Source organism: Pogona vitticeps, chromosome 1 (assembly GCF_051106095.1).
Source record: "Pogona vitticeps strain Pit_001003342236 chromosome 1, PviZW2.1, whole genome shotgun sequence".
In the NCBI taxonomy this organism is placed as follows: Eukaryota; Metazoa; Chordata; class Lepidosauria; order Squamata; family Agamidae; genus Pogona; species Pogona vitticeps.
The window spans coordinates 320,316,916-320,340,484 of NC_135783.1; the positions used below are offsets into that span (position 1 = coordinate 320,316,916).

Below are 23,569 nucleotides of genomic sequence, written 5' to 3' on the forward strand. Positions count from 1 at the left end.
CATGCAGGCCGTGACCTTTTGCTCCTCTGGCTTATGGACGGGCTCCGGAGCTTTGTTCTCCTTCTCCGCCATGTCTACAAAACCGCAGGACCTTTGCAAAGAGCTGACAGAGCGCGCAGAAGTGTCCCCGAACCACGTTTTTATAGCCTCTCAGCAAACTCCCCGGGGCTTTCCCACCCTTGCAGGGCCTAGGGACAAGCCGGGGCATGTCCTACGACCACCCCTTTTCCAGCCAAGGCCCTCCAACCGCTCCCCATTGGTCTACGGGGTCGTGGGGTGGCACGCAACCTCGGGGACCAATCCTCAGGCCACCCCAGGGTCACGGGGGACCCCTGCCTCTAGGAAAAGGCTCCTATAGGCTCACGGGCCCACCCGAAATCCCTGACGTCACGCAGGGGGCTGGGGCAAGCCGAGACATGGTCTACGACCACCCCTTTTCTAGCCAAGGACCTCCAACCGCTCCCCATTGGCCTACGGGGTCGTGGGGTGGCACAACCCCTCGGGGTCCAATCCTCAGGCACCCCTAGGGTCACGGGGGACCCCGGCCTCTAGGGAAAGACCCCTATAGGCCCACGGGGACCCCCACAACCCCTGACGTCACCGTTCGGACCACCCCTTCCGCCGGAAGGGGCCTGGGTCCAGCCTAGGCGCCGGAAGTCCCTCCCCTTCCGGTCCAGGGTCCCAAAAGGGGGCGTGGCACCTGTCAAAATTGAGTTTGAATAAAGCTACCACTATCCTACTACTGGGGTCCCCTCCCCGCGATCACCAGTTTTGGAGGTCCCCCGCCAGTTCTCTGATGGTGCAAGAAAAGGGGGGGAAAGAGCATTTTTCCCTTCCGAGGCTTGCCAAAGGCTGGAGGAAGAGGCGGGAACTTTAAAATTGGTTTCAGACAAGCCTCTGCAAATGCCAATCGCTGCGCAGAGGGACCTGCGCGAGTCCTCCCATGGTGCAAGGTAATCCCCGGGGGAGCCCCAAAGCCAGGGCGTGTGGTTTCGGGTCACCCCCGCCAGGGTTCTAATGGCTTCCCCTGCACCATCAGAGCCCTGGTGGGAGTGCCCTGAAACCACCCATGTCCGCTTTAGAGCACTTCGGAGGAATGCCACAATTGAGGAAATACGGGGCCGATAGATTCTCCCCAAGCTTTATTCTCTGGGGACGACCCTCCAAGAAGGACCGGAGCCAAGGAAAAGCAAGACCACCAATCCCCAACTCAGAGAGCCTCCCCAGGAGGATACTGTGGTCAACTGTATCAAAGGTGACTGAGATGCCAAGGAGGACCAACAAGGTTTTGCCACCGTTGGCCTCCCTCAATAGGTCATCTAGCAGGGTGACCAATGCAGTTTCCTTGCCATACCGCGACCTGAATGCCAACTGAAACGGATCCAGAGTGTTGGTTTCATCCAGTACGTCCTGAAGCTGGTTGGCCACCACCCTCTCTACTACCTTGCTAAGAAAAGAAACATTGGCAACGGGCCTATAATTGCCAATACTGTCTGCCACCAAGTTCAGTTTCTTCCTCATGGGCCTAATGAATGTCTCCTTGAGGGCAAAAGGGAACCGTGTCCTCCTTAAGAGATCCATTAATTATTGCAGAAGCCCATTCAGTTGTCACAGACCTGGCTGCTTTGATTAGTCAGGCTGGGCAAGGATCAACGGAGGAAGTGGTGGCATGACAGCGATCAAGGATCTTGTCCACCTCTATGGACGTCACAGGTTGAAACCAAGTAAATCTCGACGGACAAAGCACTGCACTGGATGTCTGTGCTCGATCTACTGTTTCCAAATAAGGAGCTGGGTCCCAGCGGATGGCCTCCACTTTTGATTTTTAAAATGCTGCAAATTGGTCACATGAGATGCTAAGGGGAGGCCAATCACTGTGTCCAGTTCTGGATAGATAGCGTACTATATGGAAAAGTTCCACCTGCTGGTTCAAAGCTTTGCTTATCCAGCCAGCAAAGTGAGCTTTTCTAGCAGCCTTTGCAATGTAAAGGTTAGTCATGATTGGCAGCTTTTAAATTATTTTCTGTCGGGTTCCTCCTTCAAATGCTGTCCTGCCTCCTCCTGTTCCACTTCATAGCTCGCAGCTGCTGGTTAAACCAGGGCGCTGGATGAGCTCTGTGTTGGTGTGGGCGTTTAAATGTCGTTTCAATAGCCCTGGTGCCGGTGGTATACCAGCCATCCCCCAGAGTTTCAACAGGTGCGCCAGCTAGATTAGTCAGAATCCCTTCCATGGCATCATGGAATTCTATAGGATCCAGTAGTCTGCGGGGGCAGACCATTAAAATGGCTCCCTGCAGGGAGGGAGAGCCATTGTGAGGTTGCATTTTATTAGGTGGTGATCCAACCATGACAAGGGGACTAACGCAAGGTTAGACACCATCAGGCCACACTCGCTCTGCTCAGTGGAGAAAACCAGGTCTAACATGTGACCACCCACATGGGACATGTCCAAAGAAGCCATGGTTTCCAAGAACTCGAGCTGGACCAGAAACCTCCATCTCCACATGGGTGTTGAAAACAGCCTCGGGGTTCCCAACAGTGCTGCAGAGACTAAGTCCACCAGCTCTAGTAAGGAAATGGCTGGACTGCGAGGATACTGATACTGATGGGTAGAACCTGAATTTCTAGTTTTAAAAAAGCTCCTATAAGCCTAATGCCTCCACCTCTATGTTATAGTTTGTCCATCCCCATCATATCTCTGTTTCCATCACTATGTATAATGGAGATGGGACATTTGGCACTTCACGTGTTTTGGTTTTTGATTTCTAGCAGCCATAGACAGGATGTCCAATAGTAAGAGATTTCTGGAGTTGGAGTCAAAACCATCTGGAGTGCCAGAAGTTCCTATACCTGTGTTACATGAATAATATGTTCTGTAAAGTTCTGAAGCTGACCTTCTGAACATGCATACTTTTAATCTCCCTATAGATAACAAAGATGGGTCGAAGAGCTCATCAGGATTACTTCCAAGAGGAAAATCATCTTAGCCAGACAAGTTCTCCAGCAGTAGAGGTATGTAAAGTTAGACTGGTCAATATTACTTACACTCTGGTCTTTCTTAACTTTGAAGGGAGCACGGTGATTGTCATCTAGGAAACTGCAGTTAACAGTAGAGACTCTTTCCCTTCGTGCCTTTTAGGTATAATGACATTGGAGCCCCTCATGCTAGTTGGAGCAAAGAATGTTGTGAACCAACAGTACCACAACTAGAGATGGGGGTATTCATGTACAAATATCCCCGTGCAGCTAGACTTACCAAGGGGCCGGCCCCTGCAGCTGGCCCATCCACTCAGGTGTTCAGTGGTGGCGGTGGCAGCCTTGCTCATCCTTCCGATCACTCCCTGAGCTCCATTCTCTTCCTGCTCAGCTAGCGACTCAGCAGCCATGCAGGGAGACTCGTCCTCCCTCCCACTGCCTGGAGTGGCCAGGCAAGCAGGAAAAGAGCGGAGTTCCGGGAGCAGTTGGAAGGATGAGTGAGACTACCGGTGCTGGTGGATGCATGAGTGGATGGGCTGCTCACAGGGGCTGCCCCCTTGTTAAGTCCAGCTATGTGGAGATATTCGTATACGAGTACCCCATCTCTTAATTATGACTCATGAGCTTTCTTATTGTAGGTGTAGCAACTAAAGGCTGGGGGGAAAATTCTTTCCTCTCAACCCTTGCCTGCCCTGTCTCTGTGACATCACTGGATCCCACACCCTGATAGCATACGTATCCTTCCCATTCTACATTTTGTCCTTGAAACCTCTGGGAATGGGATGTTACTAACACAGCAAATGTATCCTAACTGGTAGCACTCGTTCTCTTAGTGCTAAATGTTATATAGCTATCCCTACATGAAAGGGAGGTATCAGCAGGCTTGGGGAGACACCAAGCATTGCAAAAGTACCTCCCTCAAAACACCTAAATGTAACACAAAGTGTTTCAAAAACATTTCAGTGAGAACTGACGATGCTCAGTGGCCACAGAACACTGACTATCTCTCTGAAGGTGGAACAGAAACACAGATGCCAGGAGGAATGGAAAAAAGTATCTTGGGAAAGGTTATATTTCATAGAATCATAGAAAAGTAAAGTTGGAAAGGGGCCTACAAAGCCATCCCCTGCTTAATGTAGGAATATGAGGAATGCAGGATCAAAGCATACCTACCAGGTAATTATATAAGTTTTTTCTTGAGTGCCCCCAGTGTTGAATCACTCACCAACTCTCAAGGTAACTGATTCCACTGTCATACTGCTCTAACAGCTGGGAAGTTTTTTCTGATATTCAACTGAAATCTGGTTTCCTTTTACTTGAGCCCATTGTTGCGTGTCCTGCACTCTGCGATGATCGAGAACAGATCCTGCCCCTCTCTGTATGACAGCCTTTTAAATATTTGAAAAGTGCTGTCATGTCACCCCTCAGCCTTCTTTTCTCAAGTCTAAACATGCCCAATTGTTTCAGCTTTTTCTCATAAGACTTGATTTCCAGCCCCCGATCATCCTTGTCACCCTCCCCTGAACTTGTTCCTATTTGTTAGCATCCTTCTTGAAGTGTAGTGTCCAGAACTGGACACAATACTCAAGACTAACTAGTGCTGAGTGTCCTTCCGGCTTTGGCCCAACCCCTTCATTAATCAGATTTCAGTTGGAGCTACTTGCGCTTGTCCTCCGCTCTTCCTCAGTAGCATGCTGGACGCCTTCCGACCTGAGGGGCTCATCTTCCAGCATCATATCTTTCAGCCTTTTGTTTCTGTCCATGGAGCTTTCTTGGCAAAGATACTGGAGTGGCTTGTCAGTTCCTGCTCCAGGTGGATCGCATTTAGTCAGAACTCTCCACTATGACCTGTCCATCCTGGGTGTCCCTGCTTGGCATACCCATAGCTTCTCTGAATTACTCAAGCCCCTTCGCTACGACAAGGCAGCAATCCATGAAGGGGAGAACATTCCCTAGACCCCCACATAATGCTTAAAAGCCTGCCCCAAAAGGAAGGTCTTTGCTTGATGACAAAAGGACAAGAGGAAGGAGGCCAACCTGGCTTCTCACTGCAGTCTCTTCCAAAGCCTGGGAGCTGCCACTGTGCCTCTGTGTTATGGATCCCAGGTTCTCCACATGTCCTAGTGCTGCCACCAAGGAGGCTTGGGTGGGATGTGAGTTAAAATAACTCCAGACTAGCAAACAGCTACATTCCCCAGCAACATGGGAGCACAGTGGGTACAGCAACTAGTATGAAGAATTCATGTGGGAGAGTTTAGCTACAAAAGACGCATCACCGTGGTGGAGCCACCATATAGCAAAAGGGAAGCCTTCAGCTAGTCCCAGTGCCCCACTAGACTACAAATAGCACTGAGAGTTGGGGTGCAAAAGAGAAGCTAAGTTTTGGCCTGGGGGAGAAACCAACCCAGGCAGTTTTGCTGCGGTTCCACTACAAGAGGTCTCTCTCCCGGTCCAGCCAAACTCCACCGATGGGCTAAGAACAGCTTGGATAAGAACTGTACCATGCTAGAGATAGGGGAGGCTGACTAGTTAGCCTCCAGGAGCAACTTTCATAAATGCTGAAGCTCTGACCAGTCATTGGACAGAACAGCTAAGACTGCATCTACAGTGGGAGAAGCACAAGTTAGAGGTGAAGGAAGAGGCCCTAATGCCAGAAAGAGCTGTCCCATTTTCATCTCTTCTGATCCCACTAACAAGTTCCAGGCCCATAAAGTAATGAGAGATGGAGGGAAGCATTGCCCAAACTGACTGGCAGATAAAAAGACAGACTAGCACCAGGTCCATGTGTGGCCTAGGAAACTTTTCATGGAGGGGCACCTGTGGACAATTGAAGGTAACTTAATCTTGCCACTATGAGGTGTCTTTAGACTGCAGTTGATAAACTCTGTATACTTACAATCAAAACTCAGCTTCTTGTGTCATGAAGGTAGCCAGGTTTGAGGTGTCCCTCCCAGACATATGCAGGAGACAACAATACTGCCGTGCTGAAGGTAGCCTTTTAAGAAGACAGCTCCTTGATCTCATTGGCTGTTATTGATGAGATTATGAAGTGCGTGAATACCTCCCTCAGCCTGAAATTAGTGAGACTAGAAAGTGCTTAATTGTTACTGGATTGTGCCCAATGTTTTCTTAGGAGGGAGATTTTAAAATGTATTTTTTAAAGTCCTATCAGTTCCATCCCCTTGTATCATGCAAAGCCAATGGTTCATAAGCTATGATCCCTTCAGCTCCCACTCAAAGTGCTGCCAGGTTGTATGGTAATGGCTCCCATGTGCTAATTCTTTTGAAAATAAAGTGGAAATACTTTTCTTAGACGGGAACATTTGTTGCTGTATTTGCTAGAGGGCTTTTCTGTGACAGCAGCATACAGAGGGGAGATGTGCCTATGAGCCCAAATTCTTCTTATAGAATGATCCTCTTTTGTTAAGTAGTTTTGATAATTACCCTCCACCCTTGCTTAGGTGAAACCTGTCTCTTTAAAGTGCACACACTTGGCTGTTTGCAATTGTGTGCCGCTTAGCCAAGCTGACACAGTGGTTGTCTTTTGTTACTTCTCCCCATCTCCAAGGCCCTAGTTATTTTTGCACTCTTTCTCTGAACTCTCTCTGGGCTGCATGCTTAGATGCATGTTCTTCTCTATTTGGTACACAGGTTCCTCCTGTAGAAGCAAAGATAGCTTCTCATGAACTGAATCCTTGATAACAGCCATGTGCCTATTGAAGATCAGATTTTTGTTGCTTGGGAAAGTTGGGAAAAGTTAATTTTAAGGAGTATAGCTAACAGAATGCCTCAGCTAGCATAGCCAATGCCCATGCTGACATTTATTCTTCAACAAACAAACAAAAAACACACAAGTGACCCACTTTGCCCCATTTTTGTTTGGCATTGGGAACCTCTGTTTGCCTGCTATAGTATTTGGCCAGGGTCTTCTGGTGGTACGCTTACCCCTTGGGTGATTGTGTAACTTCCAACCGTATCAGGTACCTAGGACACTGCAGGTTGCTTCATGAAGATCATCAACAACAATGCTGAGAAGGGGATAGTGAAGAGAACAGTTGATTGGATTCTTTTGAAGGGGGAGAGGGGGGTTGATGGACCAGAAGATGAGTACCAATTGGGACAGAGGAAATTGGCAGTTTTCATATAGTGAAAACAAAGCATTTCAAAGTTGAAACTTTGTTCAAATACATTAGGAATCTATCCAGATCAGTAAGTCTGATGCCAGGTACACCTAAATAAACCTCTGTATTCTGAAACTAGGCAGTTGTGTTCCCTTATCCAAGTTCCTTATTCTTGATTTGGTTCCTAATTGTGAAGATGAGACTGATCTGTAAATCTTTCTGCCAAAACCTTTTCATTTTGTTTTTATCAATAAGCACCTGATGTTTTGCTGATATCACTTCTTCATTATCTACTTTCTGGTAAAGTCCAGGCATCTTACAACAAAACTGAAGGCATCTTACAACAATTAAAATACAAAGGTCTAAACTGTATGTAAATTTAAAAAGCTTCCAAGGTGTGCTTACAAAGCATTCAAATTTTGAAGTCTTCCAAACCTTATTTGTCAATTTGCAGCTTCCTTAAAAGCTGCACAGATATCACAACAACTGAGTTAAGTGGAGTAGCTGTAAACTGATATCTTGGTTCAAGCCCAGATATGATATTGTAGAAGATTGGTTAACTTTATGTTAGATAATGCTCCTGCATTTGGAGCTTGAACATTCTTCTTGTTTAGACTATGCGGGTAGCCAGGGTGTGTGTGTGTGTTTAGTCGTTTAGTCGTGTCCGACTCTTCGTGACCCCATGGACCAGAGCACGCCAGGCCCTCCTGTCTTCTACTGCCTCCCGGAGTTGTGTCAGGTTCATGTTGGTTGCTCTGCAGACACTGTCCAGCCATCTCATCCTCGGTCGTCCCCTTCTCCTCTTGCCATCACACCTTCCTAACATCAAGGTTTTTTCCAAGGACTCTTTTCTTCTCATGAGATGGCCAAAGTACTGGAGCCTCAGCTTCAGGATCTGTCCTTCCAGTGAGCCCTCAGGGTTGATTTCCTTTAGAACTGATAGGTTTGTTCTCCTTGCAGTCCAGGGGATTCTCAAGAGCCTCCTCCAGCACCACAATTCAAAGGCATCAATTCTTCGGCGGTCTGCTTTCTTTATGGTCCAGCTCTCACTTCCATACATCACGACAGGGAAAACCATAGCTTTGACTATTCGGACTTTTGTTGGCAAGGTGATGTCTCTGCTTTTCAAGATGCTGTCAAGATTTGTCATCGCTTTCCTCCCAAGAAGAAGGCGTCTTTTAATTTCAGGGCTGCTGTCTCCATCTGCAGTGATCATGGAGCCCAGGAAGATAAAATTTGACACTGCCTCCATATCTTCCCCTTCTATTTCCCAGGAGGTGATGGGACCAGTGGCCATGATCTTAGTTTTTTTGATGTTGAGTTTCAGACCATTTTTTGCACTCTCCTCTTTCACTCTCATTACAAGGTTCTTTAATTCCTCCTCACTTTCTGCCATCAGAGTGGTATCATCTGCATATCGGAGGTTGTTGATATTTCTTCCGGCAATCTTAATTCCGGCTTGGGTTTCTTCCAGTCCAGCCTTCCGCATGATGTATTCTGCATATAAGTTAAATAAGCTGGGGGACAATATACAGCCTTGCCGTACTCCTTTCCCAATTTTGAACCACTCAGTTGTTCCATGACCAGTTCTAACTGTTGCTTCCTGTCCCACATATAGGTTTCTCAGGAGACAGATAAAGTGGTCAGGCACTCCCATTTCTTTAAGAACTTGCCATAGTTTGTTGTGGTCCACACAGTCAAAGGCTTTCGCATAGTCAATGAAGCAGAAGTAGATATTTTTCTGGAACTCTCTGGCTTTCTCCATAATCCAGCGCAAGTTAGCAATTTGGTCTCGAGTTCCTCTGCCTCTTCGGAATCCAGCTTGTACTTCTGGGAGTTCTCGGTCCACATACTGCTGAAGCCTACCTTGCAGGATTTTGAGCATAACCTTGCTAGCGTGCGAAATGAGTGCAATTGTTCGGTAGTTGGAGCATTCTTTGGCACTGCCTTTCTTTGGGATTGGGATGTAGACTGATCTTTTCCAATCCTCTGGCCACTGTTGAGTTTTCCAAACTTGCTGGCATATTGAATGTAGCACCTTAACAGCATCATCTTTCAAGATTTTAAATAGTTCAACTGGGATGCCAAGCTGTTTTAAAGGCAGCTCTGTTTCTTCTCTTAACAGCCTAATATGCAAAGTTCGTTCTTGTTTTCCCATATGTTAGGGCATTCTGTATCACCATGTAGCTGAGCTGGGTTGCAACTTGTCTCAAGCATACAGTCTTCCCTCTTTCTCCACTTGTGTGACTGGGAGAAGAAGCTCAAACTTTTGTGTCCTTTTTGCTTAACTGTGGCTTGTTTGAACTAACAAATGATGGTTAATATAAGCTTTAGTTTGAAATAAGCAAACATCAACCAATTTGAACTTATAAAACTTTGGTTGAGTCCAGAAGTTGTCTTCTGCTGATGTAAGGGTTCAAACGACAGAAGATTCATCCACACATTTATGGGATATTCCTCTTCTCCTTGCATACTAGCCACTTCATTTGGCAAAATTCCATGACTCTGTACCATTTTCAGGGAGATGGAGGGGCTGCCATGGAGCAGAGAGAAGGGGGTGTTCTCCAGTTGCACATTGCTACATCTGGATTTCAAGTACAACAGAGAAAGCTTTGTTTGAAACAGTCCTTATTGTGTTTTTATACTGCTGAATTGTTGCATTACTTTGGTATGTCATGGAATAAAGTCATTTCATTCCTGGTATTTCAGGCTTCCCATGTTGGGAACTGTCCATCCTGCGCAGTGCTACAGTTTAGTTATTGTTTTACACATTTAGCTTTAGTGGAAACTTAATACATGCTGTGCCTGTGAACAGCTAATCTCTGGGAACAATTTGTTACCTAGTTGTGATATATAAAAGTCAAATGTGGGGGAAGCTGCCTTTGTTCTTATAAGATGTTTCAAGTAACTGTTCCAATTCAGCAGTGTGATACACTGCACTAGTACTTAAGTTTGATCTTGTGTCACTGCTAAAAAATAGCTTTCACATTCACACTGCAGACCTTATGTTGAAATATACTACTGTATTTTACTCACAATCAACGGCTGGTGGGAGGAATACATCTTCCATTAAAGGATGATTTCGGCATAGGCAAGCAGTGCCTGGTTTTCATTGTGTCCCTGTGGAATGGATCAGGGTTCCTTTTGAAGCCACCCAGTTGCCTGCTGAAGAGTTGGACTTCCAGCTGTTCCCTTGGAATATAGCCAGCTTCTCCAACAGGCATCTGAAAAATGTAACTGAACTCATGTTCCCTAATTAGGTCAGCTTCCTTAGAATGAGCTCTGGCCTCGTTCAGGCTGGAGCTCCCCAAGGCCTTCTCCTCAGTCCCGGCAACCATGAATAGCCTGCTTAGTTATTTTCAGCTTGCTAGGGTTATCTCCTGATCCTCAATAACATTTTTCATCATTCTCACCAAAATAGCTCTCTTAAGCCTCTGTATTTCCCAGCCCTTTTCATCTTCGCTTTTGCTGTTAGTTTGCAATAATGATCGCTGAATGTTGAGCACAAACCCATGGGAACAAGTTTTATTAAAATTCTATTTCCACACATTTATTTCATTCTTTGAATACTTTCCAACCTTAGCCCACCAAAGGAAAGGGGAAAGAGCCTTCGCCTGAACACTCATACGATATTGACCCTGGATGCTGTGGAGATACTCTCAGGCAGTATGGCCTTAGGATATAGCCAGAGGCAGAGAACTGGGATCTTTGGATCCTGGCAACATGAGGCAAAGATAGAAGAATGATAGAACTGTAGCTTTCAATAGTTAGGCAGTCAGGACAGACAGTAAAACCACGTACAGCTGTTAATCACCTGTACTAGAAACATGTTAACTATAAATCCCTCTGAGGCATTTTAACTCTGGAAGGGCAAATGATGAGACTGTAGGGCTCTCTTCAATATATAAACATTCCTGGTTTTGGCTGAATGGGGTAACTGGCTCTGAGAGCAGTTTTTCATTTGACTTGTAGAGCCATCAGCGCATAGGAGCCAAGGAAATTCCTGTACATTAATAACTTCTTTTGGTGAAGAGAAAGGTCTGATGAAATGTGGTATGAAATGACCTTCATTTAGATATAGGAATTATAAAATGGAGGCTGTTTCATACCATCTGTTACTAAAACCAGAGTTCTACTATAAGCATGCCCCTACCAATTCTTTTACCCCATTACCCCTTTAAAATTGGTTCCAGAAGATTTTCCAGCCAAATCCAGTTTCCAAGGTGCCTGAAGGCCTGTAGTGAAAGGGAGATTATTCATTTTCTTGTTCCACTGGATCATCCCACTGTTGCATCAGTCAAATGTCACATTTGAATGCTGCCCATAATTTATCCCTGCCCAGTCCTACCTCCACTGGTAGAACTGCTTTAGATGTTTTAAATGAATTCAAGACTCTTGGGACAGATGAACTGCATTCAAGGGTACTAAAAGAAATTGCAGATATAATCTCATGGCCTCTGTTTATAATTGAACATTTTTGGAGAACTGATAAGATCCCTGAAGACAAGGTAAATGTGGTCCCCATCTTCAAAGGGGAAAAAAAGAAGAAGATCCAGACAGCTGTTGATCAGTCATCTTGACATCAAAACCCAGAAAGATTCTAGAACAGATAATTAAACATTGCAAATACTTAGGAAAGGATACTGAGGTGTCTAAGACCCATAACTGTTTTTTTTTCAAAAAAAGTTGTACTAGACTGGCATTTGTTGTTATGTGTCATCAAGTGACCTCCTACTTATGGCAATCTTATGAATGATCACTCTCCAAAATATCCTGTCCCTTGCTGTCCTCCTCCGCTTTTGTAGACTGAAGCCTGTGGCTTTCTTTAAGGAGTACATCCATTTCATATTTAGTCGTCTTCATTTCCTGCTCAGTTCTACTTTTCCCAGCATTATAGTCTTTTCCAGAGAATCCTGCATTCTCATGATGTGACCAAAGCAGAATAGCATCAGTTTCAACATTTTTGCCTACAGAGAGGTAGTTCAGGCTTGATTTGATCTAGGACCCACTTGTTGTCTTTCTAGCAGTCCAGGGCATCCACAAAGCTCTCTTCCAGCATCACATTTCAAACAAATGTATTTTTTTTGTCAGCTTTCTTAACTGTTCTGCTTTCACACTCATAGATGGTGATTGGAAATACAGGAGTGTGGATGATCTTGGTCTTGAGAGAAGTGCTGCATTCATAGTGACTGACTGCAGTAAGGATTTTGACAAGGCCCCTCACAATATTCTTGTGACCAGGCTGATAGACTGGGGGATGAGATGATCCTACTGTTATGGAAATGTGTTGCTGGTTGACAGACTGCAGTCAAAGAGATGGTTGCTTGTCATCCTGAAGAGAATTGACAGGTAGGAGGCCACAGCCTTCTGACCTAGGCTCAATATTGTTCAACATCTATAAATGACTTGAAGGTGGCCGTGGAGGAAATGCTCATCACCAAATTTTTAGGAGTAGCAGATAATTCAGAAAACAGAATCAAGATTTAAGATGACAGTAACAGACCGGAAAACTGGACTAAAGAAACAAAAAGTCTCAATAGGGAAAAATGTAAAACTCTGCATCTAGGCAGGAAAAGCTGATATACATATATAACATGGGTGACAGCTGGCTCATACACATAACAGCACAGCAGTACTGTAGTAGATGTTAAAATGATCTCAGGGTTTTTGTAGACCATAAGCTGAAAATGAGTCAACATATTATCATATGTACTGTTTTGCTTTCATCAGATGTTATCTGGAAAATGGTCAGATTCTCCGTCTCAACTTTAAGAAAGATATTAACAAACTGGAATGTACCCAGAGGAGTGTCACCAGTTAGGGTAAAGTGTTTGGAAATTAAGCTTAATCAGAAATGGTTGTGGGAACTCAGTATATTTGCCCTCAAGAAGATAAGACTGAGAAGCCATCTTCAAATATCGAAAGGATTCTCACATGGAAGATGTAACAAACTTGCTTTCTGTAGCCCCAGAGGGTATGACCTGAGTAACAGATTTAAATTAAAAGGAGAGATTTCCCTGAATGTTAAGAAAAAAATTCTTGATATTAATAGCTGTTTGACAACCTTGAATTATGGTGGATGCTGCATATTTGGAAGTATTTAAACAGAGGTAAGAGGGCTGTTCGTCAGTGATGCTTTAGCTGTGACTTGTTCTTCAGCAGGTGGTTGGGCTTATTGATCCTTGGGATCTCTTCCAGCTCCACAATTCTGTGATTGTATGCATCTGCTGCACTTTGTTTTACCTTCATTCTTGCACTTCGTTCTTCCCCCCTTCCACTCCATTGTCTTTCTCTTGATATTTGTTCATATTTTTCTCTTCTTTTGGCTTTTATCTCTTGACTGAAGACCCATTATCTCTCCAATACTCTTTTCTGAAACTGCTGTCAATGGTTCTGAAGCCCATCCATCAAAATTTTGATCAGGTAACTTCCCTGATAGACAGAGGGAATGCTGTAGATGTAGTGTATCTTGACTTCAGCAAAGCTTTTGACAAAGTGTCCCATGATATCCTGATTAGCAAGCTAACTAGGGCTGGATAGTTCAAGTGTCAGGTGGCTACACAATTGGCTACAGAATTGTAATCAGAGGGTGATGATTAATGGGTCCTTCTCTAACTGGGAGGTGGTAACTAGTGGGGTATCCCAAGGCCCAGTCCTGGGCCCAGTGCTCTTGAATATTTTATTAATGACTTGGATGAGGAAGTGCTGGGAATGCTTGTCAAATTTGCAGATGATACAAAATTGGGCGGAATAGCTAATACCCTAGAAGACAGAAACAAAATTCAAAATGACATTGATAGGATGGAACACTGGGCAGAAAGAGAATGAAATTCAACAGGGATAAGTGTAAAATACAGCACCTCGGAAAAAGAAACCAATTGCACAGTTACAAGTTGGGGGATACCTGGCTCAGAAAAACTACAAGCGAGAAGGATCTTGGAATTGTCATAGATCACAAGCTAAATATGAGCCAACAGTGTGATGTGGCTATAAAAAGGCTAATGCTATTTTAGGCTTCATTAATAGAAGTATACAGTAGTTTCCAAATCCTGCAAGGTGCTAGTCCCCCTCTATTCAGCACTGGTTAGGCCTCGCCTTGTGTATTGTGTCCGGTTCTGGACACTACACTTCAAAAAGGATGCTTACAAATTGTAACAAGTTCAGAGGAGGGTGACAAGGATGATCAGGGGGCTGGAAACGAAGACTTATGAGAAAAGGCTGAAAGAATTGGGCATGTTTAGCCTTGAGTAAAGAAGTCTGAGGGGTGACATGATAGCACTTTTCAAATATTTAAAAGGCTGTCATACAGAGAGGGGCAGGATCTATTCTCGATCATCCCAGAATGCAGGACACACAACAATGGGCTCAAGTTAAAGGAAACCAGATTTCAGTTGAATAACATGAAAAACGTCCTAGCTGTTAGAGCAGTATGACAGTGGAACCAGTTACCTTGGAAGTTGGTGAGTGCTGCAACACTGGAGGCATTCAAGAAAAACTTAGATAATCACCTGGCAGATATGCTTTGATTATATTCCTGCATTAAGCAGGGGGTTGGACTTGATGGGCTTGTAGGTCCCTTCCAATTTAACTTTTCTTTGATTCCGTGAAAATCTAATGGCTGTTTATTGTCTTGTCTACTGCCTTCCTTTTTACATTTTCAATATTCTGTCAACTCCTAATCATTCTGTATCTTTGACTACTCTACTTCATCATTCATTTGCTGTTTGAGCCTAAATATACTCACAACTTGGAAAGTTACTTTTAAGGATGAAGATTTTGACATGCTGTATCAGATAATGCTTAGAGTTGTAAGTATATTCATCTGGAAAATAAATTTCATTAAATTCCATGGGATTTCCTCCCTGTGTAAAGCATGTATAGGATTGCAGTTTTTGTCTCAGAACATTTTTGATCTTCCTTACATGGGTTCACATGCTCTATTTCATTCATGTTCATAGCTTCTGCTGTTATCTTTATGTGCAAAGTTTGCTGAATGACAACTCATATTTGATGTCTGTTTTAAAAATAAAACAAAATTTTCCTATTAGAGCAAACATCATGTTAGTTTCTTTTAATCAGCCTGTAGATCTTTACGTCCCCAAAGAAGTGGCCTTGTGGAAGCACATTAAATAGTACAGGTTAATATACTAGTGGGAAGACAATGGGAAACTGAAGTGTGGCAGTGTGTTAAACGTTGCTGTTTGTCTGTCTTGCATTCTAACATCATCATATGTCAGCGTAGCAATATCAAAATGTGAATAGGAAAGCTTGTGATGTTGTTTGCACAGAGGGCTTTAATTTGTGTGTGGAATAACAGAGAATATTGGTGAGCTATTGAAGTGTCTTTGTGATAGCTAAGTTTTGGTAAGAGTTGATCTTAACTATCTGGGCTTTTAAAAGATTTTCATTTCCAAAGTGGTAAAGATTGTTAGTGTGCTCTTTCTGTGAGAGGGTGAACATTTAGGTGAGAGTGTTCCCTGTGATTGACCTACATTGTGATATAGACAATGAGAAAAAGTTGTTATAAACCTCTATATATTTTTGAAATACAATGGATCATAGGTTGTTGTGGAAATGCATAGCACAAATATATCTGGTATGCTTGTATGTTTGGTAAAGAGCAAAAAAAAAAAAATTAAGCATGGGGTCTTGTGTGTATGTGCACACTTATGCCCATATGTGGTGTGCTTTCCTAAAACATCTCAGTTCAATATGCTCCTTTTTTGGCACGATAGCTTCTTGGGTTTGGCATCTGAAGAATCTGGAAGAATCATTTAAAGATCAGAAAACTCCATTCACTGCAGCCCCTGAAGGCTTCACATTTTGTGACACAACCATTCCAGTCGACTGAGCTCTGTCGCTTGCGGATGAGCCCATAAAAGGAAACTGTTTCCTGTGTTCTGAGTTCTGTTTGGCCTTCTGCCCTTCTGTACCCCCTTTGCTGAGGAAAGCTGGTATTTTGAAACTGCAGCATTCAACTCATTCCTTCTCCCTGTTTATTTTTGAAGAGTGACTATTTTTGCTCCTCTTATGGAGCTATTTTAGGTCATGCCCTTCTTTCTAGCAGCAGTAGCCCCCAATGGCAAGTATTGCCCATTTCCCACACTCATAAATATTGTGTCAAGAATAAAATTATTTCTACATCTGGAGAAGATGCTTGGCCTTTTACAAGAATTTCCTAAGTTCTAAGAGATTTCGGGAGACACCAAAGAATCATTCTGTTCTCTTCATATCTTCCAGAGACAAATAAAATGTTGTCTTCTTAAAGTATTGATTTGATTTTGAAGGATGAAGAGACTGTACCTCTTGAGAGCTAACTCAATATTCAGTCTACAGAATATCATATAGAATAATTCCTATCCATCCATCCATCCAGGTACCAATGATCTTTCATACTAGTCAATTTAGGGCTAAAGGTGTCTGAATTTTAAGGTGATCGTTAGTACTTTAAACTGGGCCAGAACATACTGTTTTAACTGGTGCTGTTGCTACAGAATTAGTCTTAATGTGCTTTGATCGTCTTGCTCTTGCAAGCAACTTGGTGTTGCATTTAACACTTCCTACTAATCTTTAGAAGCTTTCTACTCATCTCTATGGACAGTTAGGTCAAAGTATTCATGTTGAAACAAATGAAGTAATTTTGTATCCAAAATTTGATGCAAATGGATCACAGCAAGCCACTACGTGTTTTATCTGATTTGATTCTAGAGTAGGTTATTCATTAGTTGGAAAAGGTCTGCTGACCAACATTGTGCAGATCATGGTGATGGAGAAGTGAGATTTCTTTTCCACCATTGCTACAATGGAGTAAGTTTAAGGTGACCTCCTACTTACAGTACCTGTATTCAGTCATGTCTGTTTTGCTGCCTCCTCTGTAATTGCCATTCCATCAGTTTCATAGTGCTTGAGCTTTTCACATTATCAAAGTACTGCTGCTCTACAAGGATGCTTGGGTTGAGTTAGATATACAGTACTTCCATGTAGTGCACATTGAAGACTGGTTTTTATGGTAAAATGCTCAAGAGTTTCCTGGAGTAGAGGGAGGAAAGGTGATTGGAGCCCAGCCATTATAACTTCAGTAGTCTAGATGATATCATTTAAGATTTCTATGGTTCTTCAGATCATTGTTTCCAAACCTGTGAGTTGTGACTTAATGAGTTGCAACAGCAATGTAGGTGGGTTACAAACTTAAAAGTAAACTGAAAATAGTGTTTTTAGCTCTTCTATAACAAATCTTTTGAACAGTTATTTTGTTGCATATTATATGCACTGTATTCTGTTGCCTTCAGTGTTAGCAAATGGGCATCCCTCATTCCGAACTTTTTTCAGCATGATTTTAAAAGTCCAGAGAAGTGTGTGTTCTATGCTGTCATGTTGGAACTGACTCATTGCGACTCTAATAGGGCTTTCAAGATATTGAGATATTTAAGAATGGTTTAACCAGTTCCATTCCCATAGAGAGTTTCCATGGTCAAGTGAGGATTCGAACCAGAGCCCTAGTTCATCTCACTATCCACTACACCCCACTGGAAATCTGTTATACAAAAATATAGGAGCCATTTTTACTCCAGTAGTTTTAGCTAAACAAGGGCCATGATTCTACCTGTTTATTATTATTGATACATTCTTCGAGAAATCTCCCCACTATGTTTTCCTTTCTCAGGATCAAAGCAAGTATATTTATGTCTACCAATTCTATGCTATCAAACATGAGTTTTTTGGCTTCTTTGTATTGTTTATGGTATATTATTTTTTATTACAGCTGTTTAGTTTATATTATTTGTATTATGATTGCCAGTTTTGTTATATTAGCTTACCATGTTGGAGAGATTCTTTCTGGGATATAAAGGCAGGATAAAAGTGTCAATATAATTAAGATAAATTAATATCCTTGAATTTCATTAAAATAAATCAATAACTTGGTTTTCTCTATGTGTCTTCCTTGTATTGCTTGTTTTCTTCTTTAAGCGTCCATCATCCAAACCTCCAGCCCGGGAAGGAGTGTGGTCTGGCTTGGTTGGTGCAAGTGCTTTCAAGTAAGTACAATTTCATTTAAATTAACAACACTGTAAAACACACCGTTGTAAGCATCTAGGCTGTTTCCTCAAACAGCAAGTATTTTCATTATCACTTCCTTTAGATCTTCTCACTTGCTATTTGCTTTCAATTTCGGTATTCCATTTTGTCTGCCATTAGTGGCTGCAGCTAATACAAAGATAATACTCTTTGTTATTGCCTGAGTCAATTTCTCTTTTTGTTAGTGCAATAAGGCAGGCAAAGATGAATTCAGGACCCTTTTTGTTAGCTTTCGCACAAAATACATGCCCTTGATTTGACAATACTGTAGTAATTATTGTGCAGACTTTGTACTGCCCCTGGAAAGATGTATGATTTATGATAAGACTCTGGATAGAAGAGTGGAGTTGGCAGATAGGAATATGTATCAAGTCTCTGTTTCTTTGTCAAATGTTAAGCTATGCTGAAATTTCTGTCCAACCAACACCATCTCTGATGAGGGAGTTCCACACAATATAATATCCCTACATAGTGGTGTAAAGGAGTTCTGTATCTAATACAGTATAGATATATGAAACCTGAATCTGAGAGGTGGCCAGTTTCTAAAGGCCAGAGGCTGCATACACCTATTCCTAGATCCTGGAGGGCTACACTCATTCCTGTGGCCATTTGCCCTCAAAATAGGTTTCTTAATTTTTAAAAAAATTGTAAAAGCCCCTCTAGTGGCAGCGAGAGAGAGGGAACACCTATTTTAAAAATTGGGATAAGTGGGGCAGGGATGCTGTCAGTTTCCAAAAATGTCAAAATTGTTCCTGTAATCCTTAAATGGCAAAAAGGATTTCTTGAGTAAACTGTTTGGTTTTTTAAAAAATCAGAATATGGGAGAGCAGGGTCAGGGAGTCCATTCTTTGCCTGCCCCAATGTGATTGTTTGTCTTAGTCAAGGTAGACAATTGAATGGGCTAGTGCGTTGACTCACTTTTCAGTCATTGATTCATTGGTCTACCAAAATTAATAGATTTTGATCAAAATCCAGTCAACGGAAGTTTCGTGAATGAGTTCCATTGCATAAGTTCTATTGATTCAAGTGGGCCTTCCTTTGCTGTCAATTACTTTAGCATGTTATACCAGTTTAACTGGCTGCTAATCTGTTTCTGATGTTGGGAAAGTGTGAAGGCGAGAGGAGACGGGGATGACAGAGGACGAGATGGATGGACAGTGTCATTGAAGCTACCAACATGAATTTGACCCAACTCCGGGAGGCAATGGAAGACAGGTGTGGTGTGTTCTGGTGTGTTCTGGTCCATGGGGTCATGAAGAGTCGGACACCACTTAACAACTAAACAACAACAAAATCTGTTTCTGGGCCCAATCCAAAGTGCTAGTTGTGATCTATAAAATTCTGTATGACTTGGGTCTTGGCTGTCTGAAGGACAGTGTCATCTCATGTGAACCTCCTTGGCTTTTAAGGTCTTCTAGGAAGGCCTTTCTTTCAGTCTCACCACCCTCACAAGCTCATTTGGTAACTATGCAGAATGCAGTCTCTTGAGAAGCCAAGTTGGCCCCATCCTCTTTGTCCTTCCATCATCAGGTAAACACTTTCCTTTTCAGGCAGCCTGTAAGTGTGGATTTGAGCAATTCTTTTGAATGTAGAGATTTTTTTTAAAAAAATCTTTTTTATTGTAGTTTTCATACTGTAAACTCATTTAATTGTTTTAGTGTTCTTTCTTACAGTGTTTTTAATAGTATTATTATATAGTTTTAATGGATTGTGATGTGTGTTGAGTTCTGTATGAGGAGAAAAGTGGCATATAAACAGCATGAATACAAAAATAAATAAGTCAGAACAGAAATTAGTTGATGGCGTATAATAACAACGACGTGTATTGGAATATAATGGAATTTGATCTATGTTTTGACCTTATTGATATGTTTTATCTGTAGTTACATCTTTTAACAAAGCATGAGGAAAAAGAATAAGATTGGAACTAGCCTGAAAAATACTGATTTCCCTCAATATTAAGCCAAAATATTTTGCCCAACCAACTTGTGCTTAATAGATTGAATTACAGGACTGAAATAGTCTACATCATGAACATTTGAACCATAAGCAAAGGAAGGTCAAGATATACTAAACAAAAGGAATAAACCAAGATATGAACAGAATGGGGGCTAACATAAAATATACTCTAGTTTGTTTTCACTTACAGTTACTATCTAGCAAATCTCTCCTACTTCTGCATTGTGCAATATTCAGTAGCACCTATAATATAAACTTATCTGTATCTTCGGTAGAGTGTCTAAAATAAAATAAATTATTATAGCAAGATGTTTCAACATTTGTGTCCTTTAATTGCTCCAATTAAAATTATGCTGTTTCCAAAGTGGCAATTATAGAATCCAGAGGGCAGACTAGTATGTAATGAATGAATGCCGTCAATTATTGTCTTCTTGATGGAAATGATGAGGTGTCAAAAGAGGATCTGTAAATCCTCTTTTTGATTTCATGATGTATCAGTCCCAATCACAGACAAGCCTGATAGGTCATGATATTCACAAATACAGTGGTGCCTCGCAAGATAATGCCTCGCAGGGCAAAAAACTTGCAAGGCAAATGGTTTTGGGAATGGGGTTGATGACTCGCAAGACAAATGTTCCTATGGCCATGCTTCACAAGATGAATGTTTTCCATTTTTTTGTTCCTGCCTCATGTTTGCTGATTTTAAATTTTTTTCTATGATGTTTCAAAAGTTTTTTGATTGAAATTTTTGAAATCATCTGCACAATATGTATGGCCTTAAAGAGCACTTAATAAACCCTCTGTAAACCAAATTTGACTTTGTTCTGACCTTTTTTGCCCATAGGAACACATTAATTAGATTTCAATGCATTTCTATGGGAAAACGTGTTTCGCAAGATGAATTTTTCACAAGACAACATTAACCGCAGAATGAATTAAATTCTTCTTGCAAGGCACCACTGTAAACTGCTCAGTCATCAGTTGTTCCAAATTTTTGGTCAAATGTGCTTGTTTATGATTTCTGAAGCATTATGAAAGCTTGTTTATGTTTTGCCTATATTCTGCAAATGTTATCCTTGCTGCCCGCATTCAGTGAGATTAGATAGTAGGACATACAGCTGATACTCTGTTTAATAGAGGAGGTCCTACCAGTAACAATGCTCTTAAAGGTGACTATCTTCATAAGAGCAACAGAGGTAATATTGCACTTAGAATGGCAAGAGTGTTATCTAGTTTGCTGGCTGGTGGTTTGAAGGCATATCTTTCAAGTAGTCTCTGTAATACTGGGAGGCTGGTGGAATCCTGTCACCAGAAGCCTGCTAATGGCTTTTGTAAGATGCCCCAAGTTTGCTAATGATGGATTGCTTTTGCTGATTGCATTGATTGCGCAGAGATGTTAGATAGAAAATATCTGTTCAGTGAAACTGGAGTTTCTTGAGCTCAAAGATTTTTTAAAAAGTTGTAGAAGAGGTAACTATGTTGGTCTCTGCAAGCATTATAAGTAAAAAATAAAATAAAAATAAACTAAAGAAGAGGATCTCTTCACTGTTTTAAGTACATTGGTTTTGAAAGCCAAATTGTAGATAATATTCCTCTTTATATATTTGGGGTGGTAAGATTTCCAGTCAAGTAAATGTGGGCATATGTGGGCATGCTGTAATATTCATTGACAAATTTTGTTGTTTTCAGTGGTAAGGAGAGATTGAGAAAAGAATGGGTGGAATTTCATTGGTGTTACTAGATGTACTGTAGTTCTGATATGAAGATGAACAGAGATGATGTAAGAGTTAAACTTTTGGTTGTTGTGGGTTTTTCAGGCTCTTTGGCTGTGTTCTGAAAGTTGTTCTTCCTAACATTTCACCAGTCTCTGTGGCCGGCATCTTCAGAGGACAGCAGCTTGTGCTCTGGTCCTCTGAAGATGCTGGCTACAAAGAGTGGTGAAACGTTAAGAAGAACAACCTTCAGAACACGGCCAAAGAGCCCGAAAAACCCACAACAACCACTAGATCCCGGCTGTGAAAGCCTTCACGAATACAGTTAAACTTTTCTAGGCATTCGTCATCATCTACCAAAACCGTAATAATATTTTAAATGCATTTCTGACATATAAGAAGTTTGTCATTAGCCTCCTTCGGAATGCTTTCTTCTTGTCTGCTCATGAGCAGATTTACATTAGAAGGAATTGTACATATATATTTTCTATAGCAAAGTCACTTCTTTAAACAGCAGAGGGCACTCAAGTTCCATTCTGAAAGCTGTGCAGATGTACTTCATGACATCATTACCTTTTGATAAACAGATATATTGTAAATTGCCTATTATGTTTGCTCATGCATTATATTTATAAGACACAAGGGGAAAATAGCATGTGCTTGCTGTAGACATCATCAAGCTTCTGGCAAAGAGCACCTATTCTCCTATGCTAAGGAATTTAAATGGCTTGAAAGGGGAGGAGGTGGAAAGAAAGATCCCCCCCCAAAAAAACACAGTCATCCCTGTTTCCACCATAGAGAGTTCCTTTTTAAAGGATATTTTGTAATTGAAATCAGTGGGTTTCTCTTCTCTTTTTTTTGTCACCAGGGGATAAGAATATACATACAGTAAACTATGCTGGATCAGATGGAAAGCCTATCTAGTACAGTAGTTAGCCAACTGCCGTTCTCCTTTTAAAAGCCGTCCAAATTGGGGGCCTTCAGTACATCTTGTAGTAGTGAATTCCACAATTTAACTATGCTCTGTTTAAAGAGTTTATGTTATCTGTTGTGGATCTGCCAACCTTTTAGCGTCTGTGGATTACCCTGGGTTCTATTACTATGAGATAGCAAGATGAGTCTTCAAATGCTTGAATTTATCCTCTTGAATGACCTTTGTTTTTCTTGTTTGTGTATACATGTATATTATCTTAAAAGAAAAAATGCCAGATTTAGGGAGCCATTGTACTTATCAAGAGTGGTTTTACTTGCATATATATATCTTTTTAAAAGTAAGATAATATTTGCAGTGCTAGTGCTGTGGATCTGTGGCTGCATCAGTATGTTGCAGTAATACTATGTGAATCCAAGATTTCATGACTAAATGATAAAATATTGTGAAGGTTAATGTATGTAATCTTCACCCAGGAGCGTCCTTGTATCTAGACACCTAATAGTTCAATGACTACTTGAGCAAAGTTATTTTCAAAGTACACATTTCATTTTGCTATGGATTGCAGTTTGACTGCTTTAAGAATAAGTTTCTGGCCCTATCAATGAAATACTAGCTATACACAAATCTACACAGAATTCACTAAGAGACTGTATTACAAGTTGGGAAGTTTCTGATTCAAATATTGCATTGTCCATGAACTCAGTAGGTAGCTTTGGATAGGCCACTATCTGTTACTCTTTATATACACTTCCCTCTGTATGGGAATAATAATACTGATCAACCTACACTGT

At 41.8% G+C, this 23,569-nt stretch overlaps 1 protein-coding gene across 3 annotated transcripts in view; it reads left to right on the forward strand.

Moving 5' to 3' along the window:
- IFT43 (intraflagellar transport 43) overlaps positions 1 to 23,569 on the forward strand; it is a 78,105-nt gene that overhangs the window by 17,404 nt on the left and 37,132 nt on the right. For all 3 annotated transcript variants that reach the window (XM_020793946.3, XM_020793944.3, XM_020793945.3), the window contains exons 2-3: positions 2,929 to 3,012; positions 18,066 to 18,133. In XM_020793946.3, the coding sequence (XP_020649605.3) occupies positions 2,929 to 3,012; positions 18,066 to 18,133 (152 nt within the window). The remainder of the gene's footprint in view (positions 1 to 2,928; positions 3,013 to 18,065; positions 18,134 to 23,569) is intronic.